The sequence below is a fragment of the Aureococcus anophagefferens genome, assembly GCF_000186865.1.
Source record: "Aureococcus anophagefferens unplaced genomic scaffold AURANscaffold_8, whole genome shotgun sequence".
In the NCBI taxonomy this organism is placed as follows: domain Eukaryota; class Pelagophyceae; order Pelagomonadales; family Pelagomonadaceae; genus Aureococcus; species Aureococcus anophagefferens.
The window spans coordinates 1,218,934-1,236,790 of NW_008705568.1; the positions used below are offsets into that span (position 1 = coordinate 1,218,934).

Consider the following 17,857-nt stretch of genomic DNA (forward strand, 5'->3'; position numbering starts at 1 on the left):
GGCGCGCGCGACGCGAGCATCACCGTCGACGCGTCGGCCTCGGCGATCCGCGTCGACGTCGCGGCCGCGGCCGCGGACGGCGCCGACGCCGACGCGCTCGCGGACGCGCTCGCGGCCGCGTCCCCGGCGTCCCTGCGCGCGGCCGTCGTGCGCAACGAGCCCTTCGAGTGCGTGGGCTGCATCGTCGAGCGCGCGTTCCTCGACCTCGCGGTCGCCAACTTTGGCCTCGCGGACGTCGCCTGCGAAGTGTGCTCGTGCGCGAGCCTCTCGGAAGCGGCGTGCGTCGAGGTCATCCAGGCGGCGCTCTACGCGGCCATCGCCGCCATGCCCGTCATCGCCGTGGCCATCTTCGACGCGTGCGAGGGCTACTGCGAGAGCGGGCTCGCGCGCGATCTCCCGGCGCCGGCGATCCCGGCGAGCGATCTACCGTCGCTGGCGATCCCGGCGTGCGGCGCCGGCGCCGCGACGTTCGGCGCCTTCGCGGTCTCGAACGCCGCCGGGTCCGTCGCTCCGCGGCAGGCCACGTCGGGCACCGCCTGCTACGACGACGCCGGGCTCCACCTCTCGACGGCCGCCGACGACGACGACGTCTTCTCCGGCGCCGCGACGGCGTGCGACAGCCCCGTGTTCGTCAAAAGCGACGCGCTCGAGGTCTTCATCGCGCCCGTGCGGGACGAGCGCGACGATCCCACGTGGTACTTCGAGCTCGACGCCGCGCCGTCCTGTGTGGAAATCAAATCTTCAACCCGACTTAAATGTGCGCGTAATCGAACGGTTAGGACCAGACTCTTCGACCGTGCTTCGAGATCTCGACGAGAGCGATCGATTCGTCCAAAAATCAGCCGAATCGACTTGGATTTGACCGAGCTAGAGAATTTCAAAGTTTGGTCGGGACGTCCCAAACCAGTGGTTGATTTCCACGCAGGCGCCGTCCGGGACGATGTGGGGCGGCCTGTCGAACAACTCCAAGGGCGACACGGCCTACTGCGTCGACGAGCGCGGCTGCGCGGCCGCGGGCCCGCTGCCGTGCAACGGGACGAACGCCTTCGCGCACGGCATGACCGCGGCGACGAACGCGACGGCGCGCGGCTGGCGCTCGGACCTCTTCGTGCCCTGGGGCATCTTCGCCGACGAGTTCCGGCCGGCCGGCGGCCATCCCTGGCCGCACTGGCGCCTCAACTTCTACCGCTACGACTACCCGGACGGCCCCGACGAGCCCTTCGAGCTCACGGCGTGGTCGCCCACGCACGACCCGTCCTTCCACGTCCCGGCCCGCTTCGGCCGCGCGACGCTCGTCGAGTAAGGCTAGGAGGACGCGCGCTTCTTGCGCTTCGCCGGCGGCTCGTCGACGAGGTAGACGCGCTCGCCCGTGCTCTTGCGGACGCGCGCCGTGCGCTTGGCGATGGTCTTGTCCGTCGCGGGCGGCGCCGCGGGCCGCGCTTTGGCCGTGCGCTGCGTGAGCCACGCGAAGGCGACGCGCGTGTCCTGGTCGCTCTTCCCCAGGTGGCCGTCGTCGGGCGGCACGACGGGGAAGTAGTGGTGCGCGAAGACCTTCTTCTGCTCGTCGGTCAGGTTTCCGTCGCGGATGGCCTCGATGAGCGCGTGGCTCGCCGGCGCGACGACGTTGAGGCCCCAGGCGACGGAGCCGCCGCGGACGTTGCGGACGACGTGCGGGCAGCCCGGCGGGATGAAGACCGCGTCGCCCGCCTCGGCGTCGATGGTCCACCGGTCCCCGCCGAGGTCGGCCTCGACGTCCCGGTCCTCGACGTAGCCGTCCGCGAGCGTCGCGAGGTTCGCGTCGGACGGCGCCCAGACCGAGATCCGCTTCCGCCCGTGGAGGAGCATGTACAGCACGCCCGACGCGAGGTAGTCCACGTGGGGCCGCAGGTCCCCGCCGGGCCCCGGCTGGAGCACGAGGAACTGGGCGTCGTCGTCGTAGGCGTCGTAGACGTCGCGCGCGAACTTCGGCAGGCCCGCGAGGCACGGGAGCTTGTCGGGCGGCGCGCCCCGCGGCGACGAGCCGCCCGACGGCGGCTCGGGCCGCGGGCCGGCCCGGGCGGACCGGCCGCCGTGGGCCGCGTCCTCGAGCAGCGCGTGGAGCTCGGCGTCCACCGCGGGCGTCGCCGGCGTGAACGCGTGCTTCTCGTCGTCGAGGCACTCGGCCCACGTCGTCGTGCCCCGCGAGAACGACTCGAGCTCGACGTCGCCGCGGCCGCCGGCGACGACGCGCTTCACGAAGGCCAGGGGGCCCTCGGCGAAGAACTGGACCAGCGCGCTCGACGGCGCCAGCGCGCCCTTGACGCACGACGGCGCGACGGCGCGCGCGGCGCCCGTCTCGTTGAGCGCCTGGGCGGGAAAAGAGAGATTCAACGTCGCTTCAACGTGGGTGTTCCGCGCGCGCGCGTTCCGTGAAAAAGCATCCACGCTTCGAGGCCATTCCAAGAGATGATCGCTCGTCCAAAAGTCAGCCGAAACGAGTGGAAACGGCCGAGATAGGAGCCTTTGAAGTTGGGAATGTCGCGCTCTTTTCCTGCCCCGTTGAGCGCCGCGACGAGATGCAGCGCCCAGCCCGCGGCGCGCGCGCGGGGCACCTCGGCGCCCCGGTGTGCGGCGGCCGGCGCCGCCTCCTCCGCGGCCACCGGCGCCCGGTCGACGGCCATGTCGTCGTAGCGGCTCGACGCGAGCGCGGAGGGGTCCGCGACGGCGCGCTCGACGGCGGCGATGGCCGCGGAGAACGCGGCCTCGCGCGCGGCGCCGCCGGGGATGGACGCGAGGACGCCCAGGAACTCCGCCGCGAGCTCGAGCCGCGCCGTCGCGTGCGGCGCGGAGGCCGCGCGCCGCGGCGCCGCGGCCGCGCGCGGCGCGGCGGCCGCCGCGACGTCGTCGACGCACCGCGCGAGGCAGGCGCGCACGGCGTCGCGGTCCTTGCCGGCGGTGACGACGGCCGTCGGCGCCGCGGGCTCCGGCGTCGACACGCGCGACGCCGCCGCCGCGCAGGCCGCCGCGGGGGGTTTCGGCTCCGCGGGCGGCGCCGGCGGTTTCAGGGCGACCATGGTCATCGTCAGCGGGTTGTTCGGCGCCTGCGTCATGGTCATCGTCAGCGGGTTGTTCGGCGCCTGCGTCATCTTGAAGGTCGCCGGCAGCGAGGTCGCCGGCAGCGCCTGCGCCATCTGCGCCATCGTCGCGTGTCGCTAAGCCCGCGCCTCGCTAAGGGTTGAGTATGTTGCGGCCCATGCGCCGCTCCGGCCTCACCAGTTCACGAGAGCTTCCGCTTCGGCTTCGGCTTCGGCGAGCGACGAGGTTAGGGCGGCCCGGGGGGGCGGCCTAGAGGAGCCGTCGGAGGTCGGCGACGCTCCGGTCGAAGTCGGCGCCGGCGACGGCCTCGTAGGCGGCCCAGCGGTCCCGCGCGAGGTCGCGCATCTCGTCGCGCTTCTCCGGCAGCCGCGCGGCCGCGAACTCGAAGAAGATCGCGGCCTCGAGCCAGGTCAGGGGCTCGAAGAGCTTCGACTCCGCGAGGCATCGCGCCGCCTCGGCGTCTCCGGAGTCGGCGCCGCCCTCGGCGAGGTAGACGGCGATGAAGCGGAGGAGCTCGGCGTCGGACGCGGGCGCCATCTCGTTCGTGCGGAAGAGCTTGAAGATGTCGTAGCCGCGGTAGTTGGGCCCCGCGAGCTCGAAGTCGATGAAGACCGCGGCGCCGTCGTGGAGGAGCACGTTCGACGGCTTGAAGTCGCCGTGGCCGAGCACGTCCGCGCGCGCGACCTGGGCAGCACAAGAGTGATTCAACGTCGCTTCAACGTGAGTGTTCCGCGCGCGCGCGTCCCGGAAAAAGCATCCACGCTTCGAGACCGTTCCAAGAGATGATCGCTCGTCCAAAAATTAGCCAAAACGAGTGGAAAGCGGCCGAGATCGGAGCCTTTGAAGTTGGGAATTTCGCTCTCTTGTCCTGCCCTGCGCGCGACGCCGTCGACGGCCGCGCGCATGCGCCGCGCCTCGCGCGCGAGGGCTCCCGCGTCGAGGGCGCCGGCGCCGGCGCCGCCGCGGTCCCCGAGCATGGCGTCGACGCCGACCCAGAGCGCCGCGGGCGCCGCGGGCAGCGGACCGGGGCACGGCAGCGCGTGCAGCGCCGCGAGCCGCGGCGCGATGGCCGCCGCCGCGAGCCGCGAGCCGTCGGCGCGCACGGCCGGCGCCGCGAGCTCCGCGCCGGGGGAGAACTCCTGGACGAGCGCGTCGTCCGTGCGCACGAGCACTCGCGGGCCCAGACCCGCGGCGCCCGCCGCGACGTCGACGACGCCGCGGCACGCGGGCGCGCAGCGCGCCCGCGCCAGGTCCGAGAAGAGCTTGACGACGAGGGGCTGCGGGCGGTGCTCCACGTCGACGCGGAACACGTCGTTGCAAAAACCGGACTGGAGCGGCGTCGCGTCGTAGGCGCAGTCCGGACCGACGCCCGGCGTCCGCCGCAGCAGGTCGCCGATGGCCGCGCGCGACGTCGTCGTCGCCGTCGCCGAGAGCGCGTCGGCGCCGACGACCAGCAGCGCGAGCATGGCTCGACGGCGCGGTTCCGAGGCCAACATGCTCGCCGCGGATTTATGGCCTCCACTACCGCAGCTTGAAGTTCAACATGCGGCGCCCGAGGCGATACCCTCCCCGAAAGTCTCCCCAAGTCTCCCCGACTCCCGAATCGCGGCTCTATAGCATGGCGTTCAACATAGGCCTCCTTACGCCGCGCGGCACTCGTCGACCTCGGGCCAGGCCGCGCAGAGGTCGGACTGGTAGCGGATGCCCGTGTCCGTCGGGCGGGGCCCGTCGGCGTCGCGCGTCGGGAGCACGGCGCCCGCCGCGGACCAGCGGCTCTGCGCGCCGAAGTTGAGCTCGGAGACGAGGACGTCGACGCGGATGTTCTGGCCCGGGAAGCCCTCGTTGCCGAAGGGGTCGAGGAACGACTTCGAGAGCTCGAGGAGGCCCTTGAAGAAGAGCGTGAGCAACCCGCAGAGCGGGATCGCGAGCCGCCCGAGCTGCGCGTAGAGCGCCAGCGGCGCCAGCAGCACGAGCGAGTCGACGAGCACCTGGACGAGCTGGACGTAGGCCAACGGCATGCGCCCGGCCGCGAAGTCGCTGATGGAGAAGAGCTCCGCGCGGACCTGCGTGAGCTGCTTGAAGAGCTCGGCCTCGAAGCCCGGGCCCCCGCGGAGCGTGCCCGCCTCGAGGCCCGCCATGGCGTACTGGCCGACCCACTCGAGGAGGATGAACGCGTACTGCGACGGCGGCAGCCGCGTCGCGAGGAGCGCGTCGCGCTCGTTCCGCGTGAGCTGCCCGACGTCGACGAGGCCCTGCAGACCCTCCGGGCTCAGCAGCTTCGGCCCGATGGCGTCCTCCTCCTTGTTCGCGAAGCCCAGGTCGTCGACCTCGTCGCCGTCGGCGACGCCGCCGTCGGCGACGCCGTTGGACAGCGTCCGCGTCGACGCCCAGAAGAACGTGTGGCTCAGCCGCGCGAGGCGGCTCCCGAGCGTCACCAGCCGCTTCGCCTCGTCGGCGTAGCCCGACGACGCGCCGTCGGCCGCGACATCGCCGCGCCGCGCGCCGACGGCCAGCAGCAGGCAGACGTCGTTGATGCGGCCCTGGAGCCGCCGCGTCGTGAAGTACACGGACGTGTAGTGCGCGTAGGCCTGCTGCGTGAAGAACGTGAGGATGAACGTGCAGAGCGTCAGGTTGTACTCCCAGAGCGCGCCCAGCCCCGACAGCTGGCGGATCAACGGATCCTCCACGGGCGGCACGCCCCAGAAGGGCCACGCCGACGCCGCGAGCGCGTGCGCGCCGCCGTCGACGGCCGCGCCGAGCGCCATCGTGACGACGACGGGCAGGATGGTCATCTCGAGCACCGTGCCGCGCCACTTCGTCCAGAGCCAGACGCCGTCGGGCCGGTACTCGCAGACGACGGGCCGGTTCGACGCCTCGTTCATCGCCCAGTCCGTGAGCTCGTTGAAGCGGCCCGCGCGCCAGCCGGGCGTCGACGGCAGGCCGCGGAACGCGTCGTTCCCCGGCAGGTAGAGCGGCGCCGGCGGCGCGCCGTCGAAGGACGGCGGCGGCGGCGCGCCGTCGAGGGACGGCGGCGGCGGCGCGGCGCGGAGGCGCGCCGTCCGCGGCGGCGGCCGCGGCGGCGCCCGCGGGCCCACGAGGGCATCGACTGCGATGAGCAGCAGCGGCGCGGCGCGCATGATTCTTTTAAAGCAGCAATGCGATCAATGTCGAGGCAGCGGTCACGGGACGGTGCGTCGCGACGCCGCGACCGAGCTCGGCGCGGAGCAACGCTCGACGCCGAGCACTGCAATTGGCGCTTGACGATCTCAGCAGTGATTCTTGAGATCGGGCTTCGGAAGCGGCAACTTGAACCTCAGCAAAACCCTCCACCAATCGGCGGGCTGCATCTGCGGGCTCTGCGGCTGCCCGAAGGTATTCCAAAGCACGAGAAGCATGATGCGCATCGCACTGCTGCTCGTCCTCGCCGCCACCACCGACGCCGTCGTCGAGCTCATCATCGACACGGACCTGGGCTTCGACGTCGACGACGCCGGCGCCATCGCCGTCGCCAACCATCTGCAGGACCTCGGCCTCTGCGAGCTCCGCGGCGTCGTCCACAACACGGGCTTCGTCGAAGGCAGCGTTGAGTGACAGGGGTGCCTTTTCCCGACCCCGTCACCCTTGTTAGGTCGAAGGCATCGGCGCCGTCGATTCGATCATGAACTACTACGGCCGCGGCAACGACACGCGCGCCTACGGCGCCTACAAGGGCGCCTGGGCGTCGTCCGACGACGCGCAGGCGGCCCAGGACCGGTACGCGACCGCCATGTCCGAGCGCTGGCCGTCGCGCGTCGCCGGCGCGGGCGACGTCGACGGCGCCGCCGACGCCTACGGGCGGCTGCTCGCCGCGAGCAGCAACGGCTCCGTCGTCATCGCGTCCATCGGCGAGCCCACGGCGCTGCGCGAGGCGTTGCAAGCGCACAAAGACCTCTTCGCCGCCAAGGTCAAGCAGATCGTCTACATGGACCTCGGCTACAACTTCGGCTGCGGCGACGCGGCGGGGAGCGACTGGTCGCCGTGGCTCGGGTCCACGGACGGCTGCGCGGGCGCGGCGAAGTACGTCGTGGACCACATGCCGGCGAGCGTCCAGCAGGTCTTCAGCCCCGCGGGCGAGGACGTGCTCACGGGCTCGCGGTTCCACGACGGCGACGGCTGCGGCGCCGGCCCCGCGAAGTTTGCCTACGAGACGTGGACGAATTTTGGGTCGCGGCCGTCCTGGGACCTCATCGCGACCTACTACGCCGTCGCGGGCCTCGAGAGCCTCTACTCGACGGCGACGCGAGGAACGAACGCCGTCGACGCGGCCGGGAACGAAAACTTCGTGGCGGACGCCGCGGGCCCCCACCTCCGCGTCGACATCGACCCGGCCCACAACGGCGACGTCGTGCGCCTGCTCGACGACGCGCTCTGCGCGGCGCCCTGCCGCGGCGACTGCGGAGGCTACGAATATCACGCGATGGCCAACTGCTACGACGGCCACGGCGCGACGAACCTCGAATCGCCGCCGGACGCGTCCGCGGGCGCCATGACCCTGGCCGCCTGCCTCGCGCTCTGCGACGCGACGCCGGCCTGCGAGGCCGTCGGCGCCCGCGCGTCCGGCGACGGCGGCCTCGTGGACTGCTACCGCAAGGCCGACGTCGACGTCGGCGCCTGCGACGCCTACTCCCCCTTCGCCACGTGGACGAAGAAGGCCTAGTGGTAAAAGTGCATGCCGAAGGTCGCGTCCTTCATGATGTAGGACCGGTCCTTCTCGTAGTCCTCGGGGACCTCGAACTGGGACACGCGGGAGACGCGGTTGTAGTAGAAGATGCCGCGGCCGCGCTTGTCGCGGTAGGGCCGCCACTCGCCGACGGCCGACGCCTTGGCGCCGCGGCCGCCGCCCTTCTTGCCCGACGCCTTGGCGTTCTTGATGGCCTCGAACTCCGCGAGCTTCTCGAGCCGCTCCGCCTCGAGGCGATCCAAAATGACCTGCTTCGCGTCGCCCTCCAGGAGCTCGAACGCGGACGGCCGCCGCGTCGCCGCGAAGTCCAGAAGCTTGTGGATCATGGGCACGTCCTGGTTCCGGCACGCCCGCTTCAGCGGGCTGTCCTTGCTGTAGGACTCCGCGTTGACGTTCGCGCCGAACTCGCACAAGCACTCCACGGTCTCGACGTCGCCCGTGAGCGCGCCGTAGATGAGCGCCGTCTCGCCGTCGACGTTCTTCGACTCGATGGAGATCTGCGTCTCGGATAAGAGCAGGTCCACGACGTCGACGTGCTTGAACTCCGTCGCGGCCATCAACGCGTTCTGCCCCGCGATGTTCGACGTCTCCGGGTCCGCGCCTGCGTTCGACGCAGCGTCGATGCGCGATGATTTGCGCGATTTGAAACGCAGCGTCGAGCACGCGACGAACGAAAACGACTAGTCCAAACATCAGCCGAAACGACGTCGATGGGACCGAGCGGCGCGACGTTCGGTCGGGACCCCCCCCCCCGAACCGACGCGGGTCCGCGCCCTTCTCCAGCAGCAGCTCCACGGTGTCGACCCAGCCCCAGACGCAGGCGTAGTGGAGCGGACTGTGGTCGTGGTAGTCCATCTGGTGGATGTTCGCGCCCTTGTCGATGAGCAGCTCGATGACCTGCATGCGGTGCCGCTCCGTGCCCGGCCGGATCCAGTCGCTGTCGATGGTGACGCCCTCGGGCTTCTCGCCCTTCGGGAGGCCGTCGTCGTGGACGCCGATCTTCCGAGCGCAGTAGGTCTCCTGGGGCGGCGTGAAGACGACGTGGAGCGGCGTGCGCCACTTGTTGTTCTCCGCGTTGAAGTCGATCTCCGTCGTGTCGAACCTGGGCGGGAAACGAGTCAACACGACTTCAATGTGCATGTGTTCGCACGGCTTCGACATGGTTCTTTCACTCTCCGAAAAGAACGCACCGAGAGAAAACGATCCGTCCGAAAATCAGCCGAATCGACTTCGATTTGGCCGAGCTAGAGAGGTTGACGCGTCCGTTTCACTGGTCGTTTCCGGCGCGGTGTCGAACTGGCTGACGTTCTTCGGGTCGACCATGAACTCGACCATGCGCAGGTAGCCCTCGCGGCAGACGATGTGGAGCAGCGTGTCGTTGTCCCAGGCGCCGTAGCGCTTGTTCACCTGCGCGAAGTGGCCGATGATAATCTCGCGGAGCTCGCGGAAGTTGCCCAGCGCGATGCTCTCCGCGGTCTTGGCCGCGCGCGACCCGCGCGGGTCGTTGCCGCCGCTCGAGCTCGACTCCTTCGTGCGCTTCGACAGCAGGATCGCCAGGGACTCGGCGTCTTTGCCAAAGTCCGTGCCGACCCAGTCCGTCACGGCGAAGACCAGCGAGTTGCGCTTGCGGTTGTCGAGGCGCAGCTCCTTCTCGTCCTCCTTCTTCGACTCGACGGCCGCGCCCTTCTTCGAGCAGAGGCCGCCCATGGCAGCATCAGCGTCGGACTACGGGCATGGGCAGCATCTCATCCATCGCGCCGCTGTGTTTGAATGCACTCAACGACGTCACGAGTAGTCAACGTCTACTTTTACCCTACTCCGGGGGCTCGCGCATGGCGAAGACGAGGACGCCGTTGGGGAAGCCCGAGAACGTAGACTTCTACCAGCACCTTTTACCCTACTCGGGGGGCTCGCGCATGGCGAAGACGAGGACGCCGTTGGGGAAGCCCGAGAAGTCGCCGGACCGCTTCTGCTTGGAGTGGTAGATGCGGGGGAAGTGGGTCCGGAGCCGCTTCACGAAGGCGTGGAACTTGGGCAGCGACGGCCGGTACTCGAAGTCGTACTCGAGGACGAGCTTCCGCACGCGCCGCCAGTCCGTGACGCTCTCGACGGCGCCGACCTCGGCGCCCTGGGCGTCGATCTTCACGCCGTCGACGGCGTGGTCGTCGATGAGCCGCTGGAGCGACGTCGCGGCGACGGTCGCGCGCGGCCAGTCGGGCTCGCGCGAGATCAGCCGGCGCTCCGTGGAGTGGCGGAACGCGATGCCGCGCGGGTGGCGGTAGAGCGTCGTGGACGACTCGTCCCGGTCCGTGACGGCGACGTTGAGCGCCTTGAACTCCGCGCCGGCGTCGTGGACGGCGTTCGCGGCGCCGTTCGCGAGCAGCAGCCGGAAGTTGTCGGCGTCGGGCTCGACGGCGACGACGTCCGCGCCCGCCTGGAGGCAGAGCGACGAGAAGACGCCGATGTGGGCGCCGACGTCGAGCCACGTCTCCCCGGGCACGACCTCGAAGCCCATGGCCGGCCGCTCGTACGCGCCGTCGCCGACGACCTCGCGGACGATGGTCTCGTCGCGGCAGCGCGCGTCGCTCCGCGCGAAGACGGGGAAGCCCCGCGCGGAGGCGACGCGCTTCGCGCCCGCGGGGCGCGCCGGCGCGCGCGCCGCGAGCGCGCACGTCGGGCAGGCCGCGTCCGGGTTCTCCAGCGCGCAGAAGACGTGGCAGTAGGACAGGCACGCCTCGCAGCGGAGGCGGTCCTCGCCGTCGTCGTCGAAGGACGCGACGTCCGGGTCGCAGTAGCACCGGAAGGCCTCGCGGTAGCGCGCCGGCGCGCAGGCCCGGCAGCGGTAGGCGCCGAAGCGGAGCGCCGCGAGCTTCGGCGCGCCCCGCGCGCCGCGGAGCCGCTCCACGACGCACGCGTCGTGGGCCCACGCGAGGCACGACCCGCACTGGATCATGTCCCCGCCGTCGTCGTAGTCGCGCCCGGAAACGCCGCAGGGGCAGTCGAAGACCTACGGAGCGCGTCGGTGACGTTTTCTTTTGGTCACAAGCGCTCGCGGGACGCCGTCGGCGACCCAGCTCCGGCTCTCGGCCTCGATGGCCGCGTCCGCGGCGTCCGCGGCCGCCGAAGCGTCGAGCCGCCGCGCCTCGGCCTCCTCGCGCCGCTCCGCGCGCTTCTCCTGCTCGTCGGCGAGGCGCCGGCGCTCCAGGTCTTCGTCCGCTCGGGCGATGCCGTGGGACGCCTCGCCGGCGGAGAGCTGGTGCAGCGTGCCGTCGTCGGCGTCGCGGCAGCGGTAGACGCGCCGGACGCCGTCCGGCAGCGCCGCGTCGGCCTCGTCGCGGAAGCCGTCGACGAGGCACGCGATCTCCAGGCGCTGGCCGCTCAACACGGCGACGCGCACGCAGCGCATGCCCAGGAAGTCGTTCTCCGCGTCGCCGGAGAGCCGCCATACCGCGGCGTCGACGTCGAGCTTCCGCCGCTTCGCGGATCCGCGCGGCGCGTAGCCGAAGGGCTCGTCGCGGTCGACGGTGCCCCTGGGCCGGTCGGATCGGTACGTCAGCGCGGGTGTCGCCTTCGGCTGGACATACCACTCGACGCCGCCGAGGGATCGCTTCTCGAGGCCCGGGAACCCGGCGGCCTCCTGCTTTCTCTTGCTCTCCTTGAGCGCGCGCCGCAGCGCCGCGGCCTCGGCCATGCTACGAGAACCGGTGCGCGAGCGTTTCGGATTCCTGGGAGCTGGGCGTTTGTGCGGACAGACAGTGGATTCGGAGCAAGCTTCTGTGTGGCCATCACAGTGAAAACTCTCCGCTGCAACTTTCCTTCAACAAACCGCCAAGTTCCAAGTTGCACCCTCATCATTACTCGAGGTGCGACGTGTCCTCGTCGTCGTCGTCGTCGTCCGGGAGCTTCCGGTAGAGGGCCTTCCGCTGGCTGCGCTCGCGGAAGGCCGTGAAGACGACGACGCCCGCGACGAAGACCATCGCCGCGACGAGCACCGCGCGGCCGCCGCCGGACGACGACGAGCCCGAGCCGCCGCCGCTCCGCCTCCGGCCGCCGCCCGCCGCGCCGCCGTCGTCGTCGAGGAGCGCCGTCAGGTCCACGACGGTCAGCGTCGCGTTCGCGGCGAGCGGCGTGCAGTTGCCCAGGACGCAGCCGCCGTGGTCCGGGTCCACGTCCCAGTCCCAGTCGGAATTGTCGCACGTGGACAGCGTGTAGTCGCCGTTGATGTCGAGCTGCACGGTGAACCCCGCCGGGTCGACGACGTACATGACGTAGGCGCCCGTGCACACGAAGTAGGCGCCGGGCTTCAGCGCCACGTACTCGTAGATCTGCTGGCCGGAGACCTGGCCGTTGTCGTAGGCGTAGTGGAAGTCGTTCCACTTGTCGCGCTGGCAGTTCGGGTTCGGCGCGATGACGTCCTCGTGGACGCCGTTGAGCATGTCCTCGAAGTCGGCGACGGAGAAGCCGCCGCGCGTCGCGTCTGAGGAACGTTGCGTGTAGCAGACCTCGACCTCCGCGCCCCCCCAGAGGTAGCACGTCTTCGACACGTTCGCCTCCGCGTATTCGACGGTCCGCGCGGTCCGGATCGCGGTATAAAAGTCGTCGACGTCCGCCAGATTCGCGGCCGCGCGCGACACGTGGACGGGCCGCACGCTGTAGTTCGTCGGCGTCGCCTCGAGGTAGTCGAGCACGTGGCTCGACACGCGCGGCTCCAGTTGGGTCAGCGAAAAGCCGAACTGCGCGGCCGCGGCGAGCGTGTTCGAGAAGTTGGACACGAGCTCGAGGACGAGCATGGAGTGGGGCGCGCGCACGAAGACGCCGTAGTAGGTCTGGTTCGTCACCTCCTGCTGCCAGGTGTAGGGGAAGTAGGGCTCGCCGTCGTCGTCGAAGCGCCGGATGAACGCGTCGAGACTGTAGTTGCCCGTCGGCGGCAGGTGGAGGCCCAGGTTGTAGTCCAAGAACGCGTCGAAGGCCGTCAGGTTGCCCAGCTTGTCGTGGAAGACCCGCTCCATGGCCGCGACGGTCATGCCGCCCGTCGTCACGCGGCCGCTGCTGTTCACGAGGTGGATCCCGAAGCCCTTCTGGTGGTAGAGCTGGACGCGCGCCTCCGTCTCCTCCCAGACGCCGTACTCGCTCGAGTTGCAGGTGCACGTGTCGAGGGCGCCGCTCGCGTCGTCGCTCTCGTCGAGGCACGAGTCCTGCGCGACGACGACGGGCAGGTACCGCTGGAGCCAGGCGATGCGCGGGATCGGGTCGTCGCAGGGCAGCGTGTACTTCGAGATGCCGTCGCCCATGGCCTGGCCCGCCGCGCGGCCGATGAAACCCAGCGCCGCGCATCTCCAGAGGAGCACCCAGCCCATCTTTGAACGGGGCATGTGACACACTCAGATTGGGGGGCAGCCAGATGGGGCAGCCTGGTCAAGAGTGAGGCCTTAATTGAACTAAACTTTATTGTAGATGGGGACGGCGTTCTCGATGTAACACGTCGCTCTCGCGGCGCGGGCCGCGTCCACGGAGCCATGATGATGCGCGCCCTGCTCGGCGGCAAGAAGAAGGCGAGCGACCCGCAGTACCAGGGCTGCCTCCACGTCTGGAAGAAGCTGGGCTGCTCCGAGAAGGACCTGCAGAGGCTGAAGAAGGTCTTCACGAAAGCGGACCGCGACGGGAGCGGGTCCCTGGACCTCTTCGAATTCCTCATGTACGCCGACCTCGACAAGACGCCCCTGAGCCGCAAGGTGTTCGAACTCTTCGACTACGACGACAGCCGCCAGATGTCGTTCAAGGAATTCGCGTTCGCGGTCTGGAACTTCAACACGCTCGACTACCCGGGCCTCGGGCGCTTCACGTTCCAGGTCTTCAATTCGAAGGAGGGCGCGGGCATCGACCAGGCGGGCATCGGCCGCTTCTGCGAGGACGTCTTCGGCGAGGGCATCGCGTCGGCCGTGCGGAGCAAGGTCGAGGACGACCTCCAGCGCCTGCGGCGCGCCGAGGGCGGCAAGATCCTCTGCCCGGCCTGGGAGGGGTTCGTCGTCAAGGCGCAGAGCTCGTTGGACCCCCTCTTCCAGCTGCACCGGAAGCTCCAGAAGCGGACGCTCGGCGTGGCGAGCTGGGAGAAGCTCCAGCGGCAGCGGACCGCCATGTTCGGCAAGCTCGAGTGGCCCGAGATCTCCAAGAACATGAAGGCGCTGGAGCTGCCGGAGAACGACCGGGATATTCATCTTTACGAGGAGGAGTTCTGGAATCTGGTCAAAGACGCGTACCATACCTTCGAGCGCGACGGCGCGCTCAAGCTCTCCCAGACCACCCAGGCCCTCGAGTTCTTCGGCGCGGCCATGAACCGCTGCCTCCGGGACCTCGGCGACGAGCACCCGACCTACGTCGACATCTTGCTCGTGCAGGAAGAGATCGATCGTCTGAACGAAAAAAAGGTCCGCGCGAAGAAGCGCGACGGCAAGCTGTCCAGCGACGAGTGGGAGGCCTGCTTCCGCAAGGTCTGGGAGGCCAAGGAGGTGCGGCGCAAGAACCTCCAGGACGTCCACCCGCCCGCGAAGCACCGGAAGAGGAGGAGGAGAAAAAAGACCAAGGTCGCGGCGGCGGACAGGGACCGCGTCGACTTCGTCGTGCCGCCGCGGGCCCACGTGCCGCCGACGCGGCCCCAGTCCGCGCCGTCCATCCGCGACCAGACGGCCTTCGAGACGCTCGTCAAGCAGGAGTGCGCGGCCATCCAGCGCGAGCGCACGACGCGCCGCGTGACCTACGCGCACTGGTGCCGCCACGACGGCGACCGCTTCCACGTGGAATCCGCCGAGGCCAAGGTGCCCGACGGCCGCAAGGCCGCGCCGGGGGGCATGACCTTCTTCACGCCGTCGTCGAACGCGCGGACCGGGAAATTGAACGAGGGCGCGGACGAGTACAAGCGCGACTACGTGGACGCGCCCCTCGGCCAGCGCTGGCGCCACGGCGCGAACCCCAGCGCGGAAATCGACGTCCTGGGGGACCGGAACGCGCGGCGGCGGAGCCTCCTCGCGTCCGGCGCGTCCGCGGCCGGCGGCGCGTCCGTCCGCTCCGGGTCCGTCCACGCGGAGAGCCGCGCGGGCGCGAGCTCCTACTCGGACCCGAGCCTGCGCTGCGGCCGCGGCGGCGTCGAGATGCGCTGGGACCTCACCGTGCGGACCATGAGCTCCGGCGGCTCGTCCAAGACCGCGCGGTCGACGCGGCGGCCCCGGTCCGCGAGCGCGTCCTACGGCGCCGCGGGCTACCGCATCGAGAAGCAGGGCTTCGTCGGCGCCGTCGACCACCGCCACCACCGCGCGATGATGTAAGTTGTGACTAGAGGTTGAAGAGCACCTTGAACTCACGTCGACGCTTGCGAAGCGCGCGGCCGCGAAGCAATCCTTGCGCGTTCTCGACAACCAACCACACCGCTGCGCGCGCCACCACTTGCTGCTCGCCGCACACACCTCTGCAACCAGCCACACACGCTGCACAAGCACGCTTGCAATCTCAAGCGTCCAAACACACACGCAGCGCGCGACCGCCTCGCAATCAACCATGGCGACCTACTACGACATGCGCTTCCGCCAGAAGCTCGACAAGGCGCTCGCGCAGACGCGCCTCGTCCTCGAGCGCGAGCGCCTCGTGCGGCCGGAGAGCGCGCCCCACGCCTACGGCGACAAGTTCGCCGTCGCCGAGTGCGTCACGAAGTTCGCGCTCGAGAGCGCGCTGACGTTCGGTGTGCTGCTACACCTTAGGGATGCTGACCTTCTGGACAAAGTCGAGCGGGCCGCGATCGCGACCGACAAGACCCCGGGCAAGATATCGCTCGCCTTCGAGAGCGAAGTGACCACCACCTACGTCGGTGAGCGGACGCGCGACGTCGAGGGCCCTACCGTGACGGTGCTCAAGCAGACGAAATCCTCGGGCTTCCTCGGCGGCAAGTCCTCGAAAGAAGAGTCGACGCAGGTCGTCACCAAGGTCACGGAGCACGTCTGGTCGCGCAGCTTCCGCGGTAGCCTCGTCGCGAAGCGCGGCGACGTGGAAATCGCGACGGTTTTTACGCTCGAGACCAGCTGCCAGTCCGTCACGGCCAACAATACACCGCCCGCGGGCGTCCGGAGCCGGCCTCCCGCGACGCTGGCGGACGCGGACTGGCTGTTCAATCTACCACCCGGACACGTCGCCTTCGAGATCGACCGGGAAAAGGCGAAGACGCCCCGGCGCAACGACGACGTCGAGGCCGTGCTCAAGCGGCTTCAGGACCTCGCGCAATTCGCGCGGTCCGTCCGCGCGGCCATCCCCGGCGCCACGGACGTCGACGGCTGCGTGAGGACCGCGGTGGACGCGACGTTCCAGCCCGTGGCCTGCTGCGCCTTGGTCGAGGCGGAAAACGGCGGCGACGACGCGAAGGCGCCGGGCGGCGAGCACGTTGCGGCGCTCATGAAACACGCCGCGCAGACGGCAAGGGCAGCCAACGACGCCATGCAGAAAGAGATCGCCGCGGTGATCTCTTTGAAGGAGCGGTCCGCGGGCGGGTCCGCGCTCGTCGGCCTCGTCGACGAAGGCGCCGCGAAACTCCTGTTCGGCTGCCACTTGCTCGAGGCCCTCGCGGGCGACCTGCGGGGCTCCCTGAACCACATCGAGGCCATGCTCTACGCGCAGCTCAGGGACGCCTGCGGCAAGGAGGTCACGGCGAGCGACTTCGACGACTTCATGGCGTCGCACGAGAAGCGGCTGTTTAAAGCCGCGTACCGCCCCACGCCCCTGAGCGCGCCCGTGCGCCGCGACGCGACGGCGTTTCCCGAGGGCAGCATCGCCGTCGAGCGCGAAGACCGGACGCCCGTCCTCGCGCTCTCGCGCGCCGTGCCCGACTTTGGCGACCGGTTGCTGCGGATCCCCATCGACGCGGCCACGGTCTTGTCCGCGAAGGCCTCCACCTACGCGCACGCGATCACCGCGCGGTCCTGGGGCCGCCGGTCTCCTCCGCCGCTGACGCTGGCCCTGAACGCGCGCCAGTTCTCGTCCTTCGTCGTGCTCCTGGGCACCGTGACCGCGTCGGACGAGTTCGAACCGGCGCGCGCCGTCGTATTGTCGAACAAGGACGAGGTGCTCATCCCCTTGCTCCTCGAGCCGCTGCCCGCGCCCAAGGCCTTCCGCGACGCCATCGAGTCCCTGTCGCCGGAGCAGCAGGGCTTCTGCAAGGCCTTTCGCGAGATGCAGCTGGCGAGCTCGCTCTTCGGGATCCTCGTCGTCCAGGTGAAGCCCCAGGTCGAGGCCGTGCTGAACCTGCCGCCGGGCAGCCTAACCAAGGAGATCCAGCTCAACGAGGCGCTCATGCGCTACTTCGTCGAGTACCACATCCCCACGGATTTGCTCAGCTACGACGGCGACGCGTCCGAATCCGCATCGGCCAAGGTCGCGGCCGTGAAAGCGCACGCGGAGACGATCAAGGCCCTCGTCGACGACGCGGCGAAGCGGGACCTCGAGGACAAGACGCGGCGGGCCGCGGCGTCCCAGCTCGACCAGCTGCGCGAGGAGGCCGAAGCGTCGACGAGCGGCTCCGACGGCACGCCGGTGGACCTCATGGACGGTGGCTGCGACCTCATGGACCTCGGCCTGGAGCCCCCGCCCGCGCGGTCGATGAAGACGATGAAAAAGGGCGGCGGCCTCTTCGGCAAGGGCGGCGGCCGCTGCCGCAGCGCCGCGCCCGCGTTCGCGGGCCGCGGCGCCGCCCCGGCGGGCGGCGCGGCGCCGGTGATGCAGTCCTACTGCGCGCCGGAGGCGGCGGCCGCGCCGCCGCCGCCGCCGGCGAGCGCGCCCGCGCCGCGGCCGGCCGCGCCGCCGCCGCCGCGGCCGGAGTCCGCCGCCGCGCCCGACGCCGCCGCCCCAGCCTTCGACGTCGCGCGGCTCCCAAAGCTTCTCGACGCGAGCTTCGACGCGCACGACGGCGACGCGAGCCTCCGGCCGACGCTCCTCAAGCCCCAGCTGCCCTGGACGAAGCGCTCCCAGGCGTCGCTCCTCTCCAAGCGCGTCGAGGCGGCCGTCGACGACGACGGGGCCGCGGACGAG

At 70.3% G+C, this 17,857-nt stretch overlaps 3 protein-coding genes across 3 annotated transcripts in view; 1 reads left to right on the forward strand and 2 right to left on the reverse strand.

The window, feature by feature from the left end:
• Positions 1 to 1,296: 1,296 nt before the first annotated feature.
• AURANDRAFT_71571 (hypothetical protein) lies at positions 1,297 to 13,152 on the reverse strand (the record flags this gene model as incomplete). The annotated part of the gene is made up of 12 exons (XM_009038475.1): positions 1,297 to 2,346; positions 2,640 to 3,170; positions 3,352 to 3,759; positions 3,888 to 4,596; positions 4,720 to 6,216; positions 7,052 to 7,254; positions 7,843 to 8,396; positions 8,557 to 8,897; positions 9,093 to 9,520; positions 9,723 to 10,802; positions 10,839 to 11,520; positions 11,654 to 13,152. 12 exons carry the CDS (start codon positions 13,150 to 13,152, stop codon positions 1,306 to 1,308), a joined length of 8,973 nt encoding a protein of 2,990 aa, XP_009036723.1.
• Positions 13,153 to 13,311: 159 nt separating this feature from the next.
• AURANDRAFT_63951 (hypothetical protein) lies at positions 13,312 to 15,114 on the forward strand (the record flags this gene model as incomplete). The annotated part of the gene is made up of 1 exon (XM_009038339.1): positions 13,312 to 15,114. The coding sequence occupies one exon, from the start codon at positions 13,312 to 13,314 to the stop codon at positions 15,112 to 15,114; it is 1,803 nt and encodes a 600-aa protein (XP_009036587.1).
• Positions 15,115 to 16,440: 1,326 nt separating this feature from the next.
• AURANDRAFT_63952 (hypothetical protein) overlaps positions 16,441 to 17,857 on the reverse strand; it is a gene marked incomplete at both ends in the record, with an annotated part of 6,287 nt that continues 4,870 nt past the window's right edge. Inside the window, one exon of the mRNA XM_009038474.1 lies at positions 16,441 to 16,725. Coding sequence (XP_009036722.1) covers positions 16,441 to 16,725 — 285 coding nt within the window. The remainder of the gene's footprint in view (positions 16,726 to 17,857) is intronic.